At 40.4% G+C, this 27,805-nt stretch overlaps 1 protein-coding gene across 2 annotated transcripts; it reads left to right on the forward strand.

Annotated features, from left to right (window-relative positions):
• Window positions 1–9,866: 9,866 nt before the first annotated feature.
• CTSO (cathepsin O) lies at window positions 9,867–27,783 on the forward strand. 2 transcript variants are annotated; one of them, XM_047856857.1, is made up of 8 exons: window positions 9,869–10,089; window positions 12,689–12,797; window positions 13,390–13,529; window positions 15,742–15,909; window positions 17,149–17,270; window positions 23,187–23,350; window positions 24,174–24,266; window positions 26,409–27,783. In XM_047856857.1, the coding sequence occupies exons 1-8, from the start codon at window positions 9,964–9,966 to the stop codon at window positions 26,441–26,443; spliced, it is 957 nt and encodes a 318-aa protein (XP_047712813.1). In that variant the 5' UTR covers window positions 9,869–9,963; the 3' UTR covers window positions 26,444–27,783. The 2 variants fall into 2 exon arrangements, with proteins under 2 accessions (XP_047712814.1, XP_047712813.1); XM_047856858.1 differs by lacking the exon at window positions 24,174–24,266 and having other exon boundaries at window positions 9,867–10,089.
• The last annotated feature ends 22 nt before the right edge of the window (window positions 27,784–27,805 follow it).

Here is a 27,805-nt window from a genome sequence, read left to right on the forward strand (position 1 = left end):
ACTCTGATGAAAGATACCAAAGAACTAAATAAAAGAAAAGATATTCCATGTTCATGGATGGGAAGACTTAACATTGTCAAGATGTTAGTTCTTTATAATTTAACCTATGAATTCAGTACAATCCCAATCAAAATCCCAGCAAATAATTTTGTGGATATCAACTGTTTCTAAAGTTTATAAGGAGAGGCAAAAAACTCAGAAGAGCCACTTTGATATTAAAGCAGAATAGCAAAGTAAGAAGACTGACACTAACCACCTTGAAGGCTTCAATAAAAGCTACAGTAATCAATATAGTGTAATATTGGTGAAATAGGTCAACAGAATAGAACAGAAACCCCAGAAATAGACCCACATAAATATAATCCACTGATATTTGACAAAGAAGCAAAGATAATACAATCGGTCTGTGCAACCAATGGTGTTAGAACAATTAAACATCCACACACAAGAAAGTGAATCTAGACATTGATCTTATCCCTTTCACGAAAATTAACTCAAGATACATCACAGTCCTAAACATGAGAAACAAAACTTTAAAACTCCTGGAAGGTAACATTGGAGAAAACCTAGATGACCTTGAGTATGGTGATGACTTTTAAGATACAATGCTGGGGCACCTTGGGGCTCAGTAGGTTAAGTGTCCAACTTTGGCTCAGGCCATGATCTTGCAGTCCATGAGTGCAAGCCCCGTGTCTGGCTCTGTGCTTACAGCTCAGAGCCTGGAGCCTGATTCGGATTCTGTGTGTCCCTCTCTCTCTGCCCCTCCCCCACATAAGCTCTGTCTCTTTCGCTCTCAAAAATTAATAAACATGAAAAAATTTTAAAAAGATAAATAAATGCAATGCCAAAGGCACAATCTATTAAAGAAATAAATCATAAAGTAGATTTTATTAAAATTAAAAAGTTCTGCTCTCTGAAAGGCAATACCAGGAGAATGAGAAGATAAGACACAAACTAGAAGAAAATATTTGCAAAGGACACATCTGACAAAGGACTGTTATTCCACGTATGCAAACAAACTCTTAAAACACAGCAATAAGAAAATGGGCAACCCCATTAAAAAATGGGCCAAACACCTTACCAGGCACTTCACCAAAGAAAGTGGTATACAGTTATATACAGATGGCAAGTAAGCATATAAGAAAATGTTCAATATCACATGTCATTAATGAATTGCAGATTAAAACAACAATGAATTACCATTACACACGTATTCAAATGGCTAAAATCCAAAACACTGACATCATCAAATGTGGTGTGCTGTGACACGATGTCCAAGGATGTGGAGCGAGACTAACTTTCTTTCACTAATGATAGTAATGCAAAATGGTGCAGCCATTTTGAAAGATAGTTTGACAATTTCTTCTAAGACTAAATATACTCTCTCTCTCTCTCTCTCTCTATATATATATATATAGCAATTGTACTCCTTAATATGTACCCAAGTGGACTTGAAAGCTTACATTCACACAAAACTTACGCACGGATGTTTATAGTAGCTTTATAAATTGACAAAACTTGGGGGCAACCAAAATGTCCTTCAGCAGGTAAGTGAATAAACAAATTGTGGTATGTCCAAACAATGAAATGTTATTCAGCCTAAAAAAAAAAATGAGTTATTAAACCTTGAAAAGATATGGAAGGGACTTAAATGCATATCACTAAGAGAGATTTAACCAATTTGGAAAGGCTACATATACTATAAGATTCTAAATATATGACATTCTGGAAAAGGCAGAACTATGAAGACAGTAAAAAGATTGTTAGTTGCAAGGGTCAGGAGATGGAGGGATGAATAGGAGCAAAGAAGATTTTTAGGGCAGTAGAATTATCTTGTGTGACTCTATCATGGCAGGTATGTGTCATTACACATTTGTCAAAACCCACAGAATATTCAACAGCAAGAGTGAACTCCAGTGGGGAATAAGGATATGTCAATGTAGATCATTGATTGGAATAAATGTACCACAATGATAGGGGGTGCTGATAGTGGGGGAGGTTGTTTCTGTGTGGGGACAGGAAGTCTATGGGAACTCTCTGTACTTTTTGCTCAATTTTGTCCCAAACCTAAAACTGCTCTAAAAAATATAGTTTATTAATGTATTTAAAAAATAGCGGTTACCGGGGCGCCTGGGTGGCTCAGTTGGTTAGGGCGACTGACTTCGGCGCAGGTCATGATCTCACAGATCGTGAGTTCGAGCCCCACGTCGGGCTCTGTGCTGACAGCTCAGAGCCTGGGACCTGCTTCAGATTCTGTGCCTCCCTCTCTATCTACCCCGCCTCTGCTCACACTCTATGTCTCTGTGTCTCTCAATAATAAATAGACGTTGAAAAAAATTTTTTTTAATAAATAAATAAAAATTAAAAATAGCGGTCAATTAAAAATGATTGAAGCCATACCATCCTTCGAAGCAACAAAACTAAATCATTCTGCAACTAACAGTGTCTGCAGTTTGGATACAAGTAGCTGTCTGTTTCATATGTGGCCTGAATGACAGAGTTTTCTATAAGTATTTACCATAAGGCTAGATTTACAGTCAGGATGAGTCACCCTCATTTACACAATATTCACCTAAAGACTGGTTTTCTTTATGCTTGTCTCCTTCCTGTGAGTCTTTGTTTTTCCTTACATCTCATCTTTGGATTTTTGCATAGGCAATAGAAGCCAAAAAGTATGTATTTCTCATAGGATCCATCTTGCTTAAAGGAAATTGAGAGCTAATAAACAGAATGTACATTAGTATTAGTGACATACTCAGAATAAAGGATACCAGAATTACTCTCTTAGCTCATGATAATGACAAATTTCCACTACTTAACATTATTACATGAGAACGAAAGGGAGTTTTAAGCTCCTGCAAAATATTGTCATGCAAAATGTATTTTTTTTTACTTGTGAATTCCAGATTTTTCCGAAATACTTACGGCTATGGAACAGTCAGCCTATGCAGAGGGAGGTGACACTATTTTGCTGTGGGTGGTGAATCAGGGTTCTAAGATAACCCATTAGCTCTGTCTCCACCCATTAGCTCTGTCTCCACAGTGCCTGTATCGCAGCAGAGGCAAGCATTCCTCTGTTCACATTTATTCAAATGTCAGCAGAATAGAAATGAATTGAGGTTTCTATAGAAACTGCTTGTGGTTTCAGGTGTTTCTCGGGGCATTTTGTTCTATTAACTGTTTGGAGAAAGAAGGTATGCATTATGGCTTCTCATTAATGGCGTTCCCACATTCTCCTTTGTTTCACCACATTTTTGGCAGCCCCTGTGGCAGCCTTTCCCCTCCAGCTGAGAAACTAGAATGAGCTACTTCTAAAGCCTGACAAATCCTGCCCGTTAGCGGTGGCTGTTCAGACAGCATTTCTTCTTTTTTGGCCAGAGAGGAAATGTGAAAGTCTCGTATCTGGAAATTTATGCAACACATTTTCTTACTCAGGAGTTACATAGATGACTGTATGAACCCAACCAACAGCTACAACAATAAAAGAGGCAGGTGTGTGTACGTGAGATTTCATGGCATGAGTAAAATTTTCGCTGTAAAATCCAAGACTGAAGGCAAGCAAATATTTCAATCCAATACTGGCTAATTAACTGCCTGGAGGAATGATATCCCTTTCCATAGCATAGGGAGAAAAGTTAAAAAGAAAAAAAAAAAAACAACCATTCAATTCAGAAGCAGTCCAATAACTCAACTCCATTATGGGATGTCATGTTTTTCTATATGTTATATTAGAACATAAGAAAGTGCTCAGAGGGCACTACAAAAGGTATAATTAATAAAGAAAAGCCAACACAAAATAAAAAGAAGAAGAAGAAACAACCATAAAATACGCCTTGGATTAACTCGGAGAAGCCTGGTGTAGCCAAAATCCACAGCAGGAGCTCTGAAATCTGACAGCTCAATTTACATCTTACTGTGGCCACTCACCACTTAGGATCTTGACTACATTGTTTAATTGCTCTACAAGTCAGTTTCCTCATTTGCGAAGTGAGGATATTAATTCCTACCTTGCACGGCTAATGTAAGTATTAGAGGTAAGGACAAACTTCCTTATCAGTGTATTCATTACCCGAAACCCTGCAGCTATAAGGTCTGCAGGGATGCAAAATTCCTCATATCATGAAAAGATCCACTAAAGAACTAATCTGTTACAAAACTAATATCCATTCAAATATGTTCCCCAAAGTAATACTAATATCTTTCTCAGCTTATGTTTCAAATTAGTTGACCATCTTTAGCTGATCGTTTGAAGTTATAATATTTCACGCGATTATAGTGATAACAAATTAATAATGCATATCTGAGAAGGTGCAGGATGTCGCGAAGTACATAAATATGATGATGAACAGGAGAGGCTGCATAGCATAGACTAGTGCCCGATGGCAGACTCAATTGCTAGATGCAGTTACTAGATGCATAACCTTGAGCAAGTATCTTAACCTTTCTGTGCCTCGGTTTCCCCATCTATAAAATAGAAATGATAATACTATCTACTGCAGATATATATCATGAGGAACAAATAAAGGTAAAGTGCTTAGCACATGGTAAATCATAATAAACCCCTAAGTGTTTATTCAGTCAAAATTAAAGCCAACAAAATAACTCCCAAACAAAGCCATGTAAAAATGAAGTGGAATGATTAAAAACTGGAGAAAACCCAGAAGGTTCTTGACAGGTTAGAAGCAACAATAAATAATGGTTTGAACAGCATAGCAGTTGAGAAGCATTTGTAAAAACGGATAGACTCCCAGATTGTTTTCATAGACAAAGATGACCATGTTTGACACTGGGCTGCTAAAATGAAAGATGAGGTCATGGTAGCTGGTCTTCCAGAGAGCACCAACTGAGGAGGGAGCATAAGGCAAGCTGACAGGCCACATACACCCCCAACTCTCCCCACCCCCAGGTGGGATATGTGTGATATTCTTCGGGCACTGCTGGCTGCCCAAGAACAAAGGAAAAGGGAAAAACAAATGGTTAACTGATAGAGATCCTAGTCCTGCAGGACCTAAGTCTCCATCACCCCTCCATAGTGATGTGGGAAACAAAGGCAGAAGGAAATGGCAGAGAGAACTAACTTTCCTTATAATCTGCAGCCCATTGACAAATGCTTGAGGCTGACAGACTAAAACATTTCTCCAGAACTCCATACTGTCTTAATGCTCATGGTTTCCTGGAAGGAAAACAACCTTAACTTGACAACAGCTAGGCCTCCAGTCTCCTTGAGTCTTCTTTAGCATGTGAAAATCTCACTGGAAACTTCCCCTGGACTTTACCTCCTCCCAACTCCATTGTATAAAACCAGTCTCTCATGTTCCTGGGGCAGCTCTTCCTGCCCGAGGGTCCTGTCCCCATGCTTTGATAAAATCACCTTTTTGCACCAAAGATGTCTTCAAGAATTCTTTCTTGGTCGTTGGCTCTGGACCCCACGGACCCCACTATCACCACAAAAACCTCATCACCGATGAGCCCCACCTCCCGGTATCCACACCCGGTGTAACCCCCCACTCCCACAATGCAGCAGGCTTTGTCTGTGTAACCAGGAACAGAGGGAAGGCATGCCCCTCCCAAGATTGTTATAGAACACCCTGCTGCTTCCATCGTAGTCATTCCCTTGCCAGTTCTCTAGCTCTCTAACCACTCAGCTGGAGGAAGACAGTCGTCATGCTACAAAGCAGCCCTCTGAAGAGCCCAGGTGGTAAGGATCTGAGGACTTTGCCCAAAAGCCTGAGAAGAACTAAGAACTCCTGCCAACAGCCATGCGAGCTTGCAATCAAATCCTCCTTCAGATGACTACAGCCCTTCTGACTGCTTGTCCATATCCTTCTGAGCCAGAAGATATATCCAAGTTGTTTCCAGATTCCAGCCCCACAGATACTATGGGGGATAATAAATATTCGTGTTAGGTTTGGGGGCTCTTGTTATGCAGCAATAGATAACTAAATCACAGGTCAAGGAAGCTCCCTGTGCCATTTTGCAAATTCAATAAAAAGTTGACACCTCTCCTACAGATGCAATTTATAGCGTTTAGAACAAACATTAGCAGATACTTGGGACCTTCACTTTTCAAGATAAAAGATAAGCCCTCCCCACTTTTTTTTTTTATTATGTGATAGGTCATTTTGATTCCCCTTTTAACTAGCCTACAATCACCTGTACAGTCTTCTGTAGATATCTTCCAAATATCTGAATGTCTCAGTTCACCGTTTTCTATCTTTGGTCAACGTCTCCTCCTCAGCGAGGCCGGTCCCAAGCACCTTACTTAAAATTACAACCCCACTTCGTCCCATTCCTGACTTTCCTTATCCCACATTATTTTTCCTTAATTCTTCTACTAATGTTACTGTGTATCTCCCCCCACCGGGCACCAGCTCTACGGGGCAGGGATTTTTGTCTTTTTAGTCATGTACGGTTCTGACGTATCCTCATTTCCTAGAACAATGCCTGGCACTTAAAAGGTGCTCAATAAATGTGGATGTGAGCTTTGGAAGCTAATTTCGTTCAAACAGCTCTTTTATTGTACCGACTGGCCTGTGTTAAGGATCACTGCTATACTTAAATTTTCTGACTCAGTAGGTTGTTAATAAACAGTAGCAATGATCTAAAAGCAAACCTCCATTTAAAAATAAAAATTGTTAGCTTGAGTGACTCACAAGAAAGGACAGAAGAGCCAGAGGCTGAGATGGGCATTGATCTGTGGACTTACTACCTAAATTAAGTCCTTATCATTACACATTCTAAGAGAAATACGTGTCATCATATGTGCCTATAAAACGATTTCATGTCTTTCCTCTTTACACTCAAAACAGATGTACGTTATTTTTTATTACCAATTTTGCAGCAAAGAATAGTATTATTCACTTTACCTAGACAAAAACTAAATACATAAATCAGATGGTGGTTCTAAAAAGTCTAAGAGGGCTATGACATCAATTCTGAAGACTTCTAGAAGGCTTGCCTAGAAAAGAGTCTCATATAAAGGCCCATCAGAGCTGCTTTTATGGATGTGTGGCCTGTGCAGTCACACAGGACCTCATACTTAGAAGGGCCCATTACTCGGCTTAGTGCTCTGCTGATGCTGTCTTGGAAGGCTTAATCATTTATGAATAAGGGCCTTTCATTTTCGTTTTTCCCTGGACACTGCAAATTGCATATGGCTGGTCCTGAGGCCCAGAGAAGACAGTATTACTCAGTTATCACTCGCTGCCTACGGACGTAAACAGAGGTGGAATGACAAGAAGAGCATAAAAGTTCCGAGCGAGACACCCCCAACCCCCCCACCCGCCGTGAGAACTGGAGAAATAGCAGTAGCGGTTTAGTGCTTGCTACTCAAAGTGCAGCCTGTGCCATCAGCACCAGCAGCAGCAGCAGCAGCAGCGGCAGGCCCTAGGAGCTTGTTAGAAAAGCACTCCAAACCTACCGGCCCAGAATTTATATTTCTTGTGCACTTTAAACTTGAGAAACAGAGCTGGGCTCTTCCAAGAGTAACCCAGGACACCTGCGACAACGGATGTTTGAAAGGGATCCTTTGGGGCGCCTGGGTGGCTCAGTGGGTTAAGGGGCTGACTCTCGGTTTGGGCTCAGGTCTCACAGGCTTGTGACACTGGGCACGACACTGGCAGTGTGGAGCTTGCTTGGCATTCTCCCGCTCTCCTTCTCTTTCTCTCCCTCTCTCTCTGCCCCTCCACCACTTGGCTCTCTCTCTCATAATAAGTAAATAAACTGAAAGAAAGAAAAAGAGAAAGAAAGAGAAAGAAAGAAAGAAAGAAAGAAAGAAAGAAAGAAAGAAAGAAAGAAAGTGAAAGGGCGGGCCTACGCCAGCCGACTCCATCTTGTTCTGTGTCCTTCACCTAGACCACGCCTCCTCCCTTTGAGTGACCTCCCGCTCACCCATTCAAGCTTCCTGATCAAAACACGCCACTTCCCCAGCCAATCGGCTGCCCCTAGACCCCTATAAAACCTTTGTGCTTTTGAAACTCTCTCTCTTTCCCTGGTATCTCACTGCTGCGTCTGTGCAGGTAGGGGATTGAGCTCGAGCTAGCTCGAATAAAGGCTCTTTGCTTTTGCATCGGACTCGGCTCCCTAGTGGTCTTTGGGAATCACGAATTCTGGGCATAACAGAAAGAAAGAAAGAAAGAAAGAAAGAAAGAAAGAAAGAAAGAAAGAAAAGAGAAAGAAAGGAAGGAAGGAAGGAAGGAAGGAAGGAGGGATCCTTCAAGGGGATCCTGCAAGGGTCCTTCCACCAGAAAAATCCTTTTCCCCTTCTACCAAAAAATTCCTTTCCTGAGATGCTGCCAGACTGGGATGCTAACTGATTTGTACATTACTTGTGGTCCTTCTGAAGTCCATTCTCCAGGATTGTGTTAATATGAAATGATATTGATGAGGGAGCGTGGGGCAGGCTGAGGGCAAAATACAAACTAGCATACTAACACCCTCCCCCCACCACCTCGCCCCCAACATGGGATATGTGTGATACTCTTCAGGCACTCCTGGCTGCCCAAGGACAAAGAAGAGGACAGCAAACAAATGGCTGATAGAGATCACAGTCATACAGGACCGGAGTCTCCATCAGTTTACAATGGTCTTGGTAAATTAAAAGATAAAGGCACTCTTATCAATAGCCTAATCTCCAAAAACCTATAGACTCCATTTCCTGGAGCCCCAAACATCACCCCTCAATAATGATATGGGGAACAAAGGCAAGAAGGAAAAGGCAGGTAAAATTAAATTTCCTCATAACCTGCAACCCATTGACAAACACTTGAGGCAAATACAGAGTGTGGATGACATTTCTCTAGGAACCCCCCACCGTCCTAGTGGTAACGCCTTACAGGATGGAAAACAACCTTTGCTTGACAATAGCAAGGCCTCAGGTATCTTAGGAGTCCTCTTCAGCATATCAAAGTCCCTCTGGAGGTCTCCCTTTTGACTTTATCTCCCCAACTTCATTGTATAAAACCAGTCACTTTTCACAACCCCAACGCAACTCTTTCTGCCCTCGGGTCCTGTCCCGTGCTTTAATATAATCACCTTTTTGCACCATACACATCTTCAAGAATTCTTTCTTGGCTGTGGGCTCTGGACCACCCCACAATCACCCCCAAACCTCATCAATGTGGCTTGAAAAAAATAAGAAGAAAGCATGAAGAATGGGCTTTTGGGAACTAAGCTGAGAAGGTGGAAAACAATTACAATAGAAGTGGGGGTGGGGGAAGCTACCTTACCATAGAATAAATAGCTAAAACCAAACAATTAAAATACGCAAGGCATCTTACAAAATGTTTTAGGGGGATTACTATATTTAAATTTCACCACAAACTGCAGAAAGGCGTACTACCTCTACCTTTCTTTGCAAATGGAGAAACAGGCTTGAGAGTTTTGAAATGGCCACAATCTCCAGATAAAGAAATTGTGCATTTTCACAACTGTAAATTTTTGTTAACGTATTCACAAACATCTGCTCCACGAATGAGTGCCTTTGTGTAGATTCGCTAACATTTTAGAATTAGGTCCTGAACGTTAGAGACCCTCGTAGAAGGAATCACAGGCATCAGACCAAGTTAACTTCAAATACTGTCTGAATCAGTCTGAGATAAAAGGAAGAAAAATGAAGAACTTCATTCCGGAAGCGAAGGTGACACAGTCGTCCACATTGTCGCATACGGCACATGGACACTCAGGCTTTGCTGTCACAGCTGGGAGACGACACCAGAAAGCACGTGGCCAAGTGCCTAAGGCTTCCGCAAAAAAAACCCAGCGAGCACCGCAACGGTTTCCGGCTAACCGGATTCCCACCTACAGAGCAATGGGGACGAAAGCGGCGTCGGCGTCTCCAGCCCCCGGCGCCCCGCTCCGCCACTCCCGCCCGGCAAACCCGGGAGGGGGAGGAGCCGAGGAATCGAAAGAGAAAGCAGGCGGCGGGAGCTGGCGGCCGCCGGCCTCCGGGAGCGGGGCGCGGGGATGGAGCTGCGGGCGCTCTGGCTGCTTTGCTGCTGCCTCTGCTGCTGCGGCCGCGCTGCGGACCCCCGCGCCACCTTCACGGCGACGGAGCCGTGGAGCCGCGAGCGACAGGCAGCCGCCTTCCGGGTACCGAGCGCGCGCCGCCCTGTGTCTGTTTCCTGGTCGCCCCTTCAGGTCCCGGGTCGGGGCTGGGGCAGGGGACCAGTGAGAGCCGCCACCCCTGGTGGTCACCCGGCCCGCAGCTCAGTGATGGGTTTGGGGTTTCTGACAAGTTCGCAAGTCAACCTCTCCCTCCGTCCCCCCTGTGCCAGCTCTCCCTTGCCTGGGCTGACCAAAAGATTTGATTTTCCGGGGAAGATTCGTCGCGGTAGATTTATATGATACGCCCAAAGTAATCAATGGATATGTTCAAAGTATTCTCGATTGGAAAAAGCACCCCTTTTAGCAGTCCCCTGGGCTGCTCTCACTGCCTTCCAAAGCCGTTCCTTTACAGTGAAAAGAACCAGATAAAGGCGGAAGAAACCCGTCAGTTTTCCTTCCGCAGGGGGGCGCTGGTGACCTCCTGTAACACAATGTTCTAAACAAAGACCCTGCATTTAGAGAGGTCACAGAATCCTTCCCATTTATGATTTGCGTGAACGGGGCCTCCTTCAATTGGTGTAGCGACCTTAAAAATTCTTCTTCACTTGGTGGAAATAGATTTTGAAAAGGAGGAAGCATTTAATTTCCTTTTCACATTATTTTCAGAAGTCTTCATAATAATGCTTAGATTTTACCCCAGCATTAAAACTCTAGAGTGGACCAAATTAGCTGAATATAAATAGGTTTTTACTGAGATCAAGAGATACCGATTTAGAACTTGCCTCAGTGTGTTCTCTATATCTGATACCATTTAACAATTTTTTTTAATCATGAAAGATGTCATTTCATTGGAAAATAAAATTGATTTGTTCTAAATAAAAGTAAGTACGAATTTAGTAATACTGCTTTTTGGAATTTTATATATATATATATATATATTTTTTTTTTTTTTTTTTTTTTTTTTTTTTTTTTTTTTTTTGCTGATATACTGTTGGGATTTCTCCTGGAATTCTATAGCTGTACTCTTTTCTGCTCCTCCTCTCTCCCCTAGAAAATTCCATTGTTTAGGAAGTCCTAACCTTGCCTGATTCTGTCCAGTCTTGTGTTTTGCCCAAACCGAAGATGTGTTTTATTGCTCTTGAGTTACATTGCAGCTTTTAAAACCAGAAGCACCGGTACAATTGTTTGAGAACAAACTTCCTGTCCTATATTCTACCCCTGCCCCGAGCTTGGTTGTATACTGTGGTGACCCACACCCTTTAGGGAGAATGTAGTTCATCTCATCTATACTGATAATGGCATTCCTTGGCTGAATAAATAAACGCAATGCCTTACTCCTCAAGAAAATCATTTTGGAGGATTGTAGGCACAAGGAGGCCAGGGTAATAAATATATTTTTTAACTTATATAAGTTATAAGGATATGTATTTACTTATATAGTTATTCATGTTGGCTGTCAAGAGGCCATACCCAGGAGACGATTGTCTACAAAATGCAACTCTTCTCAGAGGCACCTGGGAGGTTCAGTCCATTGGGCGTCCTACTCTCCATTTCAGCTCAGGTCAGGATCTCAAGATCCTGATGCATGGGGCTCCATGCTGGGCGTTAATTATTTCATTAATAATCCTTCCAGGACAGCTCAGTAAGGAGAAAATAAGATTACGATTAGTTTCAGTAATAATTTGTTTAAAAATAAACAGCCTAAAGCTATTAAGAGCAGGAATGCAAAATGTCCTTTGTGTATTTATTCAACAACAAATAGTAATTAAACATCTATTGTGTGCCAGCCAAGTGCTCAGTGCGGGAAATGCGGTGATGAGTAAGACAGGCAGTTCTTGCCCTCATTTTGCTTATAGGTTTAAGACACAGGCACACAGTAAACACATAAATCCATAAACAAATACATAAGAGCTAGAGTTGGAAACTTACCAAATGGTAGTCCCCTGAAGTTTTATTGCTCCTGCATGGTTGGTCAGCGTTAGGAAATGGAAGCATCTTCTCATAGGTTAAGATACATTACAACATTCAGAGCCGAGGAATCTGTAAATAATGGCCACGTTTTCCCTCCAGATCGACAAGCCAATGTATCTTCCTGGGACATTTCCAGGATTGCCTCTTTTTCATAAAGACTTGTTACCCTTAATGAGATAGACATCTCTATACAGCTCAAAAAGAATCAGATTTATTTATTATTTACTTGTCTATTTTGTCATGCTTTGTTACTTAGTGCTGGGAAATACAAAGATAAAGACACACTTTCCAAATTCAAAATTTTTTAATCTAATGAGTTTCAGTTGGTGATAATTTTCACTAGCATCTAGTGTTTATTTGCAATTCATTTTATTTTTTCCAGTGTGTTAAACAAACATATTTAGTGCTTTTAGCATGCTTAGGGAAGAGGAATTATAAATGGATAAGAGATACCTTTCCCGGCCTCAAAAATGTACCTGAAATCAGACGGTAGTTTACATACAAATGTCTATAAATCTGATCTGGGCCTCTTATGCAGTCTTTGATTGTGATCTTCAGGAAAGAAATCAAGCTTTGACTTTTAATACCTGAAAAATATGCCCGATTTAGTTACACATAAATTGCTCTGCAAAGTTAACATAGGTCACGTAAATTAACTTTTTTCTTCTTTTAGGAAAGTCTTCATAGACATCGATACTTGAATTCTGTATTCCCTGGTGAAAACTCCAGTGCCGTCTATGGAATAAATCAATTTTCTCATTTGTTTCCTGAAGAGTTTAAAGGTATGGTGTGATTGTGCCATTGGTTGTTTGGTTTCCGGATTTTTATTCGTTTCCGTAATTTTTGATGAATTGTGTAATTGTGAATCTGGTGACGTGAGTCATAGGTAACATTTATTACATACTGAACGTCAAGCATGTGCCAGGTGCTGACAGAAAAATTAATTCATGGTCCTTCTCTTGTAATTATTGCCTAAGATCTAAATGTTATAATTGTAGACGTTTCCATGTGGCTGTAAGGGCCAATGTTCCATCCTTTGTGCAGTTTTTTAGTGCTATTTCTATTCAAGACATCCACAGTTCCATGGGTTAGGATAAAACCAGCGATGTCAAGAAGACTCATTTTTATTATTGACCAAGTTCTAAAAGACAAGTCAGTTTATGTGGCAACTCCTAGTACTATTGTAGGAATTCCTATCTTGGTAGCTTTCAGTGAGTGCATTTCATGTTACGAGAAAGCATAAGGGAAAATCTCAAATGGCAGGTTCTACCAGAAAGCTACTGTTTCTGTTTGAAAAGTTCCTGCAAAAAGAATCCCAGGGGGCCTCCCTATAATATAATGTTGGCTGCCTTTTCCTTCCATGTTTCAATTCAGCTATTTACTTAAGAAGCAAACCTTCCAGATTTCCCAGATACCGAGCAGAAGTGCAAGCATCCATACCCAATGTGTCTTTACCATTAAGATTCGACTGGCGGGACAAGCGTGTTGTAACACAAGTGAGAAACCAGCAGACCGTGAGTTTCAGGAGTTGTTGTTGTTGTTGTTGCTGCTGCTGCTGCTTTTCTCTTTTTAAATACTCTTAGTGTGGGAAGTCACCTTTGAGGTCCAGTTCAGTCAAACTTGTGATAGAAGCCATCATTTCTCTGGGTAAAATCACAGAGATGATCTCCAATCATCCAGAAATGACAACTAAGGGAGAATCTCTGGTGAAATGAGAGACAGAGGCCAAAGCCTGACTGTTATTTTGAAGATAAGCCTGTCCCTCTGAACCCCCACCATTGGCATAGGCAATATCAGCTGACCAGGGAAAGTTGATCCCCTAACCACAGGGATACAGTCTCAGTTTATCTGCAGTGGAAACCTCACCAGGTCTTTTAGCTTCCTGGTGTGTAGTGTCTTAGAGCAGTCACTATCTAGTTAGGATGATCCTTTTTTACTTCTCAGGTTATACATCCGTTGATATAAATTCTACCACCAGATCATTTATTTGCTTTATTATTGAATCCAGAGTGAAGTATTAATTAGTCAGAAACTGAATCCTTCCAGGAAGTGTCTGTATTGTATTAAAGGAATACAACTGATTTAATCTTTTTTTTTTAAACTTAAACAGACGAGGGGAGTGCTTTCTTTCTTTTTTTTTTTTTAATGTTTACTTATTTTTGAGAGAGAGAGAAGAGTGGGGGAGGTGCAGAGAGGAAGACACAGTATTCAAAGCAGGCTCCAGGCTCTGAGCTTTCAGCACAGAGCCCGATGTGGGGCTTGAACCCACAAAGTGTGGGATCATAACCTGGGACAAAGTCGGCCACCCACCCGACTGAGCCACCCAGGCACCCCAGAATTAGTAATATTTAATCAAAGTAATATACTGTACGGGTGTCTGAGTGGCTCCGTCGATTAAGCATCCAGCTCAAGTCATGATCTCATGGTTTGTGGGTCTGAGCCCCACATCGGGCTCTGTGTTGACAGCTCAGAGTCTGGAGTCTGCTTTGGATTCTGTGTCTCCCATTCTCTCTGACCCTCCCCACTCGTGCTTTGTCTCTCTCCCTCTCTCCCTCTCTCTCTCTCTCTCTCTCTCTCTCTCTCTCTCTCTTCCTCTCTCTCTCCCTCTCTCTCAAAAACAAACATTAAAATATTTTTTTCTAATTAAAAAAAAAAAACAAAGAAATATACTGGAGAGATATTTTTGAACAGAAACTGCCCCCCTGGGGCAGCTATGGAAAGGTAAACTAAAGCTAGCTATTGGTATGGTGCCCTGCAATCTGTATTTGCTTTTCTCAAGGTGTGGAAACCCACAAGTAAAGTTTGTTACTGCATATTTTCCTATGCCGTAGGCGCTGGAGATATAGATATAGTTGCAATAAAGTTGCTCGACAAAGACGACCAATTGTTCGTCTTCCTTTCTTTGCCCAACTGTGCAGCCCATGTCCTATGATTAAGGCAGCAGTGCCCAATTGCAAATCTTACTCTTACCTGTGCCTTTTCTATGGGTCCTTCTTCCTTGTGCATGATCCTTGATTTCATTTCCTCCATCTTTCCCCTTTTTTTCAGGGCCAACACTTTTATTCTTTTGTTCCAGTTTGTTCAATAAGATCCAGTTAATAGATCCAGAATCAGGAAGAGTGTCAGGCAATATTTGAGTAAGGAATGACCAGTATGGGTTTTTATCATTATGACATTTTATGGGCATACGTGATATGCCCGTGCTGGCTCCTTGACAGCCTAAAAAAGTAAATCATTCAGTTCCCGTGTCCATCAAGCCATGAATACAACGTATATGACATATCCTCACCCCATGTCACCTCATGGAGATGGTGGATGTCATAGCGGCAGAGTGTCCGGGGAGAAACAAGAAGGAAGTTGGTACACTTCCTAAAAGCAGAAGTCCCGTTCAGTGCACTGGTTAGTCTTTTAAAAGACCATCAGTTCGTCCAAGTGTTTTCTCAGTCTCTAAAATTCGCTTTTTTCTTGCATTGTCTACTGTGCAATGGCAATACTAACAATTTATTTTTTCTTATGATTACATTTTGATGCTTGAAAGAGAATTTTGGTTTTCCTTTCTTTTGGCAGTTGGAAAATCTACAGGATGGGCAGTATTTTGCAGCCCCCCCCCCCGCAGAGTCTGCTCATGTTAATTGACTTGATAACTTGTGATATGTAGAGATGTTGGCAAACTTGGTTTGGACATCATTTGAGGATAAACACTATGCTGTCTCTCTTTTTAAACAGTGTGGAGGTTGCTGGGCCTTCAGTGTGGTGGGTGCCGTGGAATCTGCATATGCGATAAAAGGGAAGCCTTTGGAAGACCTAAGTGTTCAGCAGGTCATTGATTGTTCATATAATAATTACGGCTGCAATGGAGGGTCTACTCTCAATGCTTTGAACTGGCTGAATAAGGTGATTTCTCGGCCTTTCGAACTCTTCGTTTCTGCTTTTGTTTACTTAACATGCATTTAGAATGGAAACAGTTTACTCTCATATACCAAAGAATGTTTTTAAGTTCAGAAATGTAAACGACCGAAGCTTGAATTAATCATAAGATTTCAAAATGAATTGCTTTCAGGCAAGTCGGCTGTTGAGAAATCAAAGCGTGAAAAATCTTACCTGAGATCTGTTTCCAGAAAAACATGTATGTTTATTTCTTAGCACTTCTTAATAGGTCAGTGCTCTTTTACATAGATACATTCGCATCATGTCCCAGAAGGATGAGAACATACGATTATTGATTTCCTTAGAATTTTTGAATACTGAGATTATAAGGGATGTTAGAAATCAGCAAATGTAGTAACTCTTTACGTGGATGAAGAAATGAGCCCTGAGAGGTGAGATCATGTTGCCAAATTAGCAGCTGAGCCAGGACTGTGTCTTAAGTCTTCTGTTCCCACTGAAGGGCTTTATCCCATATACCACAGTGTCTCTCGGTGTTCTTAGGACACTCTCTGACATTGTCCTATATCCAGTATCCACTGCATGAAGCCAGACAGTGAGGCTGTTGCTATGTTTTGTAAAAGTGGTCAAGCTGGAATTTCCCAAATTTGAATATCCTTTCCTTGTTCATTTTCTGTATTTTGAGTCACTGCATACCAGAAGCTGCTCGGTACACATCAGGGGCAACCAAGAATGGTGTGGTCCCTGGCTTCTGTAACGCCAGGAATCAGGAAAGTAAGATTGCGTCTCCACAACTAAAAAATAAATGACATGTGCCAGTCGAATGGCACAAAGATGTGGATGGAAAGAATGCTTGACCTGACCATTGCCTGTGCATAAAACGCTGTGCTGAGTGAGTCTCAGAGACTTGCTGACAGAACTTATGGCTTTGGAAGGAAAATGGCTCACCTTATTTTAACCTCAGGAGAAAAATGATAAGACTTTATTATCCAGTGGAAGAAGGTTCTAAGGAAGGAAGATATAGGGAAACAATAGTAAGAGAGAAAGATAATTGAGTTTAATTACTTACTATGTCCCTACCAAACACCTAAAGATTTAATCTAAGGTCTTAATAATGTAAGGAATATCCGCGTGATGAGGGCGTGGCCAAGTTGAATCTTATTTTGACATGTTGCAGTAAGTTCTATTTGATTTCTAAAACAATTGCATTTTAAATAAAGAACATTCTGGATGTTCATTTTCTCTTAGACGCATGTAAAACTGGTGAGAGATTCAGAGTACCCATTCAAAGCGCAAAATGGCCTGTGCCGTTACTTTTCTGATTCACATTCTGGATTTTCAATCAAAGGTTATTCTGCATATGACTTCAGGTAATTGTCTTATCCTAGTGTGTCTTTCCCTCTATTTCTTAATTTCTGATCCGTTGGCTATTCAGAATTAATAACTTGATTGAAGGCATAAGTGCCTACTTACAATTGTTTTAAGACCTGCTTTTTACCAGAGAGACCAATGGAGTGCTATGGATGTTGTTTCTTACGCACGATCAGCTTATTTTTCCATTTGTCATTAGAATAGAATTAACACATTTAAATCCAGCTTAAGGTGTAATTTATACTGACCACCTTCCTCTTAACAAATTGAGTTGTCATAATTGCCATTAGTATATTTCAACCTTCCTGTTGAATCAATCCAAAATTGCTTTGTGTTACTCTCCAGCTAATATCGAGCAATCTACATAACCAAGAGGCATTTTTTGAACACCCTTGGATTTTTTAAAGCATCGACTTTAACAAAAGCGTAAACTGAATCTTAGAAGCAAGTAAGAGTATATTACTGGAGGTAGATTATGCGGCACGCACTATAGGCACGAGGGAAGCACAGGGGTGGATAAAGATAGGCCGAGGAAGGGCCCTGAAGTGTTGGAAGTTGAAGGGCAAGATGACTTTGGGTAGGTTCAGAGGGAAACAGTCGTTAAAAAGGGCTTTAAAAATGCATGAAAACCTGAAAGCCAGCTAGAAAACCATTGTGACCATTCAATACAGTGCAAGATAGGTGTTCAGGGATAATAGGACAAAGGAAGACACAAACAACTCCTTTTTGCGTTTAAAAAAGTGTAGAGGAAACTTCACACAGTCTTTTGAAACAGAGAAAGCAGAAAGTAAATTATATTCAGCTGAGGTGACAGACTACCCTAAAACATACTGATACTGAATATAAAAGAGTCTCTTGGTCCAGATGGTGCCAACCCATGAGATCTGAAGGAAATCAAGGGTGAAATTAGATCATTGAAGAAAATGGAACCCCTCTGAATAAGCACGAGTGTACCAGAGGGCTGGCACATTGCCGGCACAGCTCCTGTCCACAGCAAGGACTCTCGGGGTGACCCTAGGAACCAAACACCAGAGAACTGCGATCCCACAGACGGAGGCTCCTCAGAATCAATCACTAAATGTGCAAAGTCATTGAGTGCATCATTCCACATCTTTTTGAAGGAAATGCACTTTCAGAAATGAGAAAGTGTGCTTCTATCAGCTACCAGTTCCTTGGGAGTAAAAGGAAGGTGTGTGCACAAGAAATAACTCGATTTTCAAAATGTCACTTAAAAATTTCAGGGAATGCCCCATCATGAGTAGCAAAGTGAAAAAAAAAAAAAATTAGGAAGAAACCAGAGAAGAATAGGTATTAGCTTGAATTAGAGAGTGAGAGAGAGAGAATGTAAGTCACTGGCATTGGACCTGAAGTATGATCCATGTAATTCTTTGGCTAAGAAGAACAGAGGTCCCACTAAAAAAAATCTCTATGTTTACACTGAATATAAACATTCTGATAATACAGTGCTAAGCTAATTGTGTTAGACTCCCCCAAGAAGATCTCTCTTTGATTTACTCATTCCTTCTCAAATACTTACTGAACTTTGTTTCAGGTTCTGGGGGCTCAGCAGTGAACAAAACAGACAAAAAACTGATTGTATTTTAGTGATAGAGACAGGCAATAAGGAAAACAAAAATATGTACAGCATGTTAGGTGTAATCATTCCAAAAAAAACTAAGTAAAATGGTGGGAGGAAGAGGAAACATCAGGTTGAAGGAAGGGGAGTATACGGGCCAGGACGGAGCTTTTTGAAAAGATGTCATTTGAGCAAAGACCTGGAGAAGCTATGGGAATATAGCCATGTAGACATCTAGGGAAATACTGTTCCCAGCAGGAGCTGTAAGGGCGAAGGCCCTGAGACAGAAACATGTTTGGCATATTTAAAGAACAATGACGCCCACTGGGACTGTAATGGAGAGAAGATGGACAAGACTACTAGGAGATAAGGTAATCTGGAAAGAAAGAAAGAAAGAAAGAAAGAAAGAAAGAAAGAAAGAAAGAAGGAAAGAAAGAAGAAAGAAAGAAAAGAAGAGAAAGAAAAAGAGAAAGAAAGAAAGAGAAAGAAAGACAGAAAGAAAAAGACAGAAAGAAAAGGAAAGAAAGAAAAGGTTACCTAGTAATAATCTCGGAGCAGCGTTAGAAGAATGGTCTTAGATATGAGACATAATAGGTTAATACCCCTCATAGAAAGTAAAGCCCCCCCAGAGAATATTGAGGGATTTTATGTAAAGAATGAGAGAGGAGAGAGTCAAGGAGGAGAACAGGCTTTTTGGCCTGAACAGCTGAAAGGATGGAATTAACTGTCACTGGAGATATGAAAGTCTAAGGCAGGAACGGATTCAGCAAGCAACATCATGTTCCAGCAGTAATCCCGAGAAACTCTGGAAGGGAAATGGAGAAATGAGACAGAACAGGAAAGGAAGGGTTTTCCTATTAAGCAAAATAGAACTGAGGGTACTGGGCCTACCGGCGAGCTATTGGGGCCAAGGTAAACTATGCATTTCAATGTTATCCCATCCAAATTGATGATCACTGCATTCCATGTCAGTTGAGGGTGCTGCCAGGGTAGAGGTGGGGGGGTGAGCTGGATTTCCTGGCTCTAAGAGAAGAGCCTCAGGCAAAAAACCACAGCGGGCCCCATGTTTGAAGCCAGGCTGATTGTGCCCCTGTTACCGCCTCCAACACCAGCACCACCACCGCAGTGGCAAGGGCCAGAGGACTTGGGAAGATTTTCCGCAGCAACGCTGTAACCAGGCACTCGACTAGGCCCCTAACACTTAAATACCATCACTTCCGTTGAGGTTTCTGAGACTCAAGGAGGGTCACAGAGCTCGTGAACTAACTATAGGGCCACATTAGAATTCATATTTGTTGAGCTCTGAAACTCATACTTTTTCCCTCCCTCTATTTCTCAGGTCATGAGCTCTTTAATTTTTCAGTAGTTTCAGACAGTGTGAGCCCACACACAGCTATCGGCCAAAAACTCCAAAAAATCTCATGCAGAGCCTGAAAAGATCTAAAACTAAGCCAACCAGCAACCAACCAAACAAGCAAAACCTCACTGAATCGTAAGAACATAGTCTAGTCGCAAAGGAAAATTACCATTTATATCCAGGCTTCTTCATGCATTTTTGTTTATCAGGCCCCAGGAAAGACCTTTCAGAACTCAAAATAAATATGAGAGTGACTATGTCAAGAAAAAGAGAAGGAACCCCGTATTAACAATGGACTGAAAAACTAGGGCACGGTATTAACACACTGAATTCTAGGAATGAGAAAATGGAAAAATACATACTCATGTAGAGTCTAGAACAGAAAAGACCTACCTTAGTCACTAAATCTTGACGACAGTAAACTTGAGAATTCTTTTAAAGATTGTAGGATTTGTATCTTACTGATCCATAAAGTGGATAGTAAGCATATGGGAAAAGATTTGATAACGTGTCCATTATCAGCAGCGTATATTTTGATAGTACACTTGACCCTCAAACAACACAGGCTTGAACTGCATGTTCCACTAATACGTGGGTTTTTTTCCAGTAAAATCAAAATGGTACTGTATTTTATTTTCCTTATGATTTTACGAAAACTTTTTTCCCTAACTTTATTGCAGGAATACAGTAATTGAGTACATAAAATGTACAAAAAAATGGGTTAATCCACTGCTTATGTTATCAGCAAGTCTTCCAGTCAACAGTAGACTATTAAGGCTTTGGGGAGTCAAAAGCTATATATGGACTTTCAACTATGTGGAGGTTCGGCACCCCTATCCCTGGGTTCACGGTCGATTGTAATTCTATGTTGGGCTAATAATGGAAAAAAGATGCTGTTTGGAGTATATTTTGACTTGATAAAAGCCAACGTCTTTCTGAAACACAGATGGTAACAATGCTAGTCGGTTCTGGGGCTAAATGGAACTTTTGCCTGCTGGTCTTGACTGGCATGTCTTCCTATTTCGTATTTTCCAGCATCTTTGATATCTTTTCTTTAGTGCTGCCTCCAAGCAGAGACTATTACTCAATTGGTTTTTGATCGTACAATGTTAATTACCCTTTGCATTCTAAAAACTATTTCTTCTTCTTGATGTTTCTCTTTCCATCATGCTGTCCTTGACACTGGATCTTTGATGTCATATATTTACGGTATAGCTTTTGTTTTCTTCAAAAGGTAGAGACAGCTGTATCACTGTTTTACAGAGATAATCCTATTTGTCATATTTGGATAGCAAAATAGTCAAAATTTTTACTATAAAATATTCAAAAATTTGAATACAATAAAATACACATTATACACTACAATCTATGCTGAGCAAAATTGGTTTATTAGATAACTTAGAAATAAGAAAAGGAAGCAATATTTATTTTAAATGTAGAGTATGATTTATGTGTAGGCATGCTATAAAATTTATACCTACAATTTTATCCTTATACTGATTTGCAACATAGATGACTTCAGTCACCTGCTGGAGTCACTGGACTCCAGTGTGACTGAAATGACTCCAGTCTGTAGCTGGAATTTGAACCTAGCTATGTGGAACTTCACGGACTATACCCTACCTGTCCCAAGGTAATATTAATGAATACAAGTTATTATTACGGTAGCAAAAATTAGGATTGACTGCTTATAGATCTCCAAGAAAAAGATATTCGTGTTAACAGGTAATATGGATAAATGTTTAGAATGAATGTGTAGTTTCTGTCTCAATAAATTCTCTTATGCACTCAATTTTTTCCCCACCTGTGGACAAAATATCCCCTTGATAGAAACTGATCTCCGGCTGGATATGACGATGGATTATTTACTCTTTCAAGCTACAAATCCAACCATAACTTGCTGTAGCAATACACTCCCAAATGCTATCTAAATGGCTTGAAATATGAATGACTTGGTTTCAGTGTCCACACACAAAGCTGACCTTTAAAAGTGTAAATAATGGTTTAATCACATACTTCCAAGATTGATGACGGCTGAGTGTTGTGTAACATTAGGCTTTATCAGTACACGTCCATGTGTGAGAGCAATAACTATGCCTTTCGCCGTCTTTGCAATCTAGTACTAGTTCTCCTGGCACCTTGGCATCTCTTCTGTTGCATAATGACAGTCGCCACTTTGAGATAACCCTCCCCTATGATTTCTGCATTTGGCATTCCGTTAACAGAAGTTGGTCAGTTTCTTGATTCTCACATGGTGTGGCAGAGATATGTCTCCATGCATTCAGTCTTCTCACTTTCCTTATTAGAAGAATCCCCTTAGAACTAGATGCTCTAGCTAGCTACAAAACTCCACTTCCCATCTTCCCTGAAGCTAAACTTAGTTAACCGGTAACTGAGTACTAGCCAATACATATACATATAGGCATATGCACAATGTGCACGTTACTTTTTGGAAGTCTTCTTGACAGGAATGTAGCCCTTCTTTCTCCTTTTTGCTGTTTAAAAGATACGTTAAATGGCTAGAGCTCCAGCAGCCACCTTGGACCACGAATTGACCTTGGCAATGGGAACCTCACATGGCAGAACGAGAATCTAGAAAGATTCTGACTTCCAATGTCTTGAAGCCTCATAGCAGTCCTGGGCTGTCGATCTCCCAGACTTCTTCTAGTTTCCGTTCTTTACATCTTCTGTAATTGCAACCAAATCTATTCCTAACCATGCACAGATTAAATAGATTATAAAATATCTTTACTTCAAAAACTAACCTCCTTAGGGCGCCTGGGTGGCTCAGTCGGTTAAGTGTCTGACTCTTGATTTCGGCTCAGGTCATGATCTCACGGTTTGTGGATTCAAACCCCACATGGGGCTCTGGGCTGATGGTATGGAGCCTGCTTGAGATTCTCAGTCTCCCTCTCTTTCTGCTCCTCCCCTGCTTGTGTTCTCTCTCTCACCTCCTTGACTGTATATTTCCTCTTTTGGTAGTGACCAAGAAGACGAAATGGCAAAAGCACTTGTCACCTTTGGCCCATTGGTTGTGGTAGTAGATGCAGTGAGCTGGCAAGACTATTTAGGAGGCATAATACAGCACCATTGCTCTAGTGGAGAAGCAAATCATGCAGTTCTCATAACTGGGTTTGATAAAATAGGTAAGTGCTGATCAGACTTGGTTGGTTACTTTCCAGCCTGAACTCTGATTAACAAATGATCGCCATTATTTTTAAAATGCTGAAATTTCGGGGCGCCTGGGTGGCTCAGTTGGTTAAGCATCCGACTTCAGCTCAAGTCATGATCTCATGGTTTGTGGCTTTGAGTCCGCATCGGGCTCTGTGCTGACAGCTCAGAGCCTGGAACCTGCTTTGGATTCTGTGTCTCCCTCTGTCTCTGCCCACCCCTCACTAGTACTCTATCTCTCTCTCTCTCTCTCAAAAATAAATAAAAACATTTAAAAATCAATCATTCAATCAACCAAGCTGAAATTTGGTCGTTCTATGTCTAAGTCCTCCTAAGACCTTTACAGCTTTTCAGTAGACTTCCAGGTACAAATGCCCTGTCATGTCCACCTCCCCGATCAATTAATACCTTGTTAAAACGATGATAATTCTTGATTTAAATAATGTGCATTCTCCACCTGGAATGTTTACAATACTTGTTGGGAAAAAAGACCTGCTTATTATTTTATCATACATATCTAACAGTTCTTCCTCCCCCACCCCCCTTTTCCTAATTCCCTGGAATTGCGTGTATGTTTTCATTTCATGCTATCCAAATTCAAACGTGTATTTTTCCATTATTAGAGTGTGACACTAACTACAGCTCCAATTTACTTGGCTAGTATATATTAGCATAACATTACATTTTTAATCTTTTGCTCAGAGCTACTATACTTATCCAGAACTAGCCTTTAAATAAACATGCATTCACAAGAAAATCTGAGTTTTTCAGAACTTGTTGCCATTTTATATCTTGTAGGAAATACTCCATATTGGATTGTGCGGAACTCATGGGGAAGTTCATGGGGAGTAGATGGCTATGCCCATGTTAAAATGGGAGGCAATATTTGTGGTGAGTCATGAATTGATGTTTAAAACTTCAGGCTAAATGTACAGGAAGATACTTCGACTATATTAAAATTATATATCTGTCCAGTCCATAGTATACTTTTACAGTAATAATTTTCATTCTTTAGCCAACTGTTACAAATAAAATAGTGTTGGGGCACCTGGGTGGCTCAGTCAGTTAAGCATCTGACTCAATTTCAGCTCAGGTCATGATCTCGTGGTCATGAGATCGAGCCCCATGTGGGGCTCCTTGCTGGGCCTGGAGCCTGCTTAAGATTCTCTCTCTCTCTCTCTCTCTCTCTCTCTCTCTCTCTCTCTCCCCCTCCCTCCCTCTGCCCCTCCTTATGCCCCTCCCCTGTTCATGCGCATGCACACCCATGTGCTTGCTCTCTCTCAAAAATAAATTAATTAATTAACCTAATTAAACAGTGTTCTTAAAAGAGACACTATTGCATATGTTCATATTTTGAAAAGGAGGAGAGACTTCCCTGAAAACGAATATAATGAGCAAAATATGATAAAATGGTGTAATAATTTACTGAAGTTAACTTCAAACACCATATAAATAATCAACTTAGGAGTCCAAAATTCTCCAAAAACATCACCTAGTTCTAATTTATTTTATATAACTGTATGAATTTTCCTCAATTTGTGCATTATCATATTCGCTCAAGGATTATCAAGAATCACTTTTTCTTTGTATCAAAATGCATGAAAATATGAGCATTAGGATGGTCTCTGATTTAATATGTCCCTTGTCACACCTATAGATTCAAGCAAAACAAGAACTGGGATTGAGAGGCTAAAGCAAATACCAAATATACTTATCTTACTGAATAAAATTTTTTTTTGGTAATTAACTACAAGCAAAATTAAAACAGCTAGTTTAGTATTTTATGCTGTATTCTAAAAACCTATATTTAAACCTGTATTCTAAGGTTTTTGATCTAGAAAATCAGCATAGTTAGGAATCAAGTTTGAGCCAAACTATATTACATATGAAAGCGATCATTTAATTTCTCATTACAATGATTCCTCACATGCATACAGGTTTTTAAAAGTTGTAGAACCCTCCAGATAGACTGAGAAAAGAGAGTACAGAAAAGTTTGACAGTTTCTATTTTGATTCAATCTAGTGACTACTGGCCAATAGTTGCATAAAGTAGGATCCATGAGAGTTAATCAATGATTTGTTCTATCACCCCAATAAAATATTTATCTTCAGTTATTTATGAAGGAGAGTGATCCTCACAGAAATCTTCCAGCCAGAGCACTAGCAACCCAATCAGGCCTCCACTTTTTAGCATCGTCGGGGGCTTTCACATTTTTGGAACTTGCAGGTAAATTACTGCTGCCATTCATTGAACTTCTGCTGCTAAACATAAATGATCTCTGTCAAAGTGGTGGTGCTTGGATCTAGGCTGCTTCAGAGCTCTGGCAGGAGAGTTGCAAGAACATGATTCAACATTGGTTCATAATTGCCTCATTATGACTCTGTATCCCTCCCCCCACACACACCTCTTCTTCATCCCCCATCTACTGAGGGTGAGTTGAAATAATTTCTCCTGTCTACCTGTTTTCCAATTTGATTTTCCAAAGCTTGCCTGGTTAGTAATTATGCAGGGATCCAAATCCTTCCTGAAAATGAGTATTTCCTGAAAGTTCCATACCTGGTGATGATCACATTTCTCTTATGAATGATGTTATAACACAGCATCCCATGGCCCCAAGAGATTTTAAATACATAACTAATTACACTGAAATCCAGTCTTCAAATGGACTGTTTATTGCTTTCGCCATGATATTGAGATGTATGGTCTTGTATGCCAAGAAAGCATAGCACATTTGTGATTTATTTAAATTTTGTGCAAGTTCCAAGGTTGAATTTTCAAATTGTATTTAAAACAGTCCTATAAATAATTGTATTGCCTCTAAGCAATATATATGAGTGCAATAAAGATTTCAGATATATTCATCTATTCAGGTAATAAGTCTTTTGGGGGTTTTTGTAGTTTCTTGAAACAAAAATATTAGTCATGTCTTCTAATATCTTCTTTTGAAGTTGCCATATTTATCCTAACAGCTATAATCATTCCATTATTTTTTGGAGGAAATAGACTAGCACTGATGATTTCTTTTTTTCTAGGTATTGCGGATTCTGTTTCTGCTGTATTTGTGTGATTTGTTGGGCAGATCAAGGGACAACTACGAAATGAAGGTTCATAATGGAATGGAGCATAGAGTTCATTCTCAGTGTTATTTGCCTGTAGGCCATCAGCTCAGTGGCCTGGAAGTAATCTGTGGAAGAGTTGCCTACTTTAGGATGAAGGTCAAGTTAAGAATTTCTTCAATTTGAAGAGACTTATCTGGTTTGATTATTGTTTGTTTGCTTGTTTTAATGATATACTTCTAGTAAGATTAAAGAAGGGATAGGAATTGCTTTTTCTTTGTAGAATATAATCACTAGCCTTAGCTCACACTTATATAGAAGAAAGCCAGCCTAAAACGGGGCGGGCTTCTCACAATTCACAGCCCACCGAGATGGAATTTCTTAAGGATTTTGAAATGCCAATTGCTTTACCTCCACAAAAGACGCATACCCCTTGAACTGTAGAAAGGTCATGTAGAAAGAAGCAAAAGGAGAAAGGCACTTTTTAAGAGAAATAGATTGAAATTGAAGGACCGATATGGCAGCTATATGGTAGGAAAAACTCAAGTAGCATTGTCTGAGCGACTGTTGTTAGGAAACTTTGTCAATAGGATTCCAATGGGTCTTTTTTCTTAGTTTGTTCTCCCTGTGTTGAGGAGCAATGCATTTTCCCACTCTGTTTCTCTTACTCTTTACTGTGCCACTCCTAAATTTTCCTAGTGGCTTAACTTCCCTGACTAAAGAAGCCTCCTATTTTTACTATTTTATAACCATTTATTTGGCTCCATTTGTTTCTAAGCCTTTATCAAACCCGGATCTCACCTTTCGGTTCCTCCCACCATTCCTAGGCACCACCCCTTTCAAAGCCTAATCCCATCAGTCTGAGGTCTCAGCCAAACTGAATTTCCCAGGCTCTCTGGTTTCCCACTCTTCTGCTTATTTTTTCCAGATTCCCATTAGAACCACATTTTTGTGCATCTCTGCCTTCCTCCTGGTTCCTGGTTCTTGATGCTGGTGTTCTCTCTTACAAAAGTCATTATGTGTGGGTGTGTGGGAGTGTAAGAGCCTCGGGGCATAAGAGCTGACCTACTCAGTGAACAGAAGCACAATACATAGTATTAAATGGATTAATATAAGAAAATCATATCCAATATTGCATATGCAAACTTTTCTGAAATTTATGGTTGCTTTCTAAGGTGGAATATCTTAACAAAAACAGAATTTTAGACGTAACAGCAACCTCTAAAAAAATTGAGGGGGTGCCTGGGTGGCTCAGTCAGTTAAGCATCCAATTGATTTCAGCTAAGATCGCAATCTTGCAGTTCGTGAGTTTGAGCCCCACATCTGGGCCTGTGCTGACAATGAGGAGCCTGCTCGGGGTCCTTCCTCTCTTC

Source organism: Prionailurus viverrinus, chromosome B1 (genome assembly GCF_022837055.1).
Source record: "Prionailurus viverrinus isolate Anna chromosome B1, UM_Priviv_1.0, whole genome shotgun sequence".
Classification (NCBI taxonomy): domain Eukaryota; kingdom Metazoa; phylum Chordata; class Mammalia; order Carnivora; family Felidae; genus Prionailurus; species Prionailurus viverrinus.

Coding starts and splice junctions, on each gene's coding strand:
- CTSO (XM_047856857.1), top strand. CDS start 9,964: ATGGAGCTGCGGGCGCTCTGGCTGCTTTGCTGCTGCCTCTGCTGCTGC. Junction 12,798..13,389: donor GTTTCCTGAAGAGTTTAAAG/GTATGGTGTGAT, acceptor GTTTCAATTCAG/CTATTTACTTAAGAAGCAAA. Junction 23,351..24,173: donor AACTGGGTTTGATAAAATAG/GTAAGTGCTGAT, acceptor TATATCTTGTAG/GAAATACTCCATATTGGATT.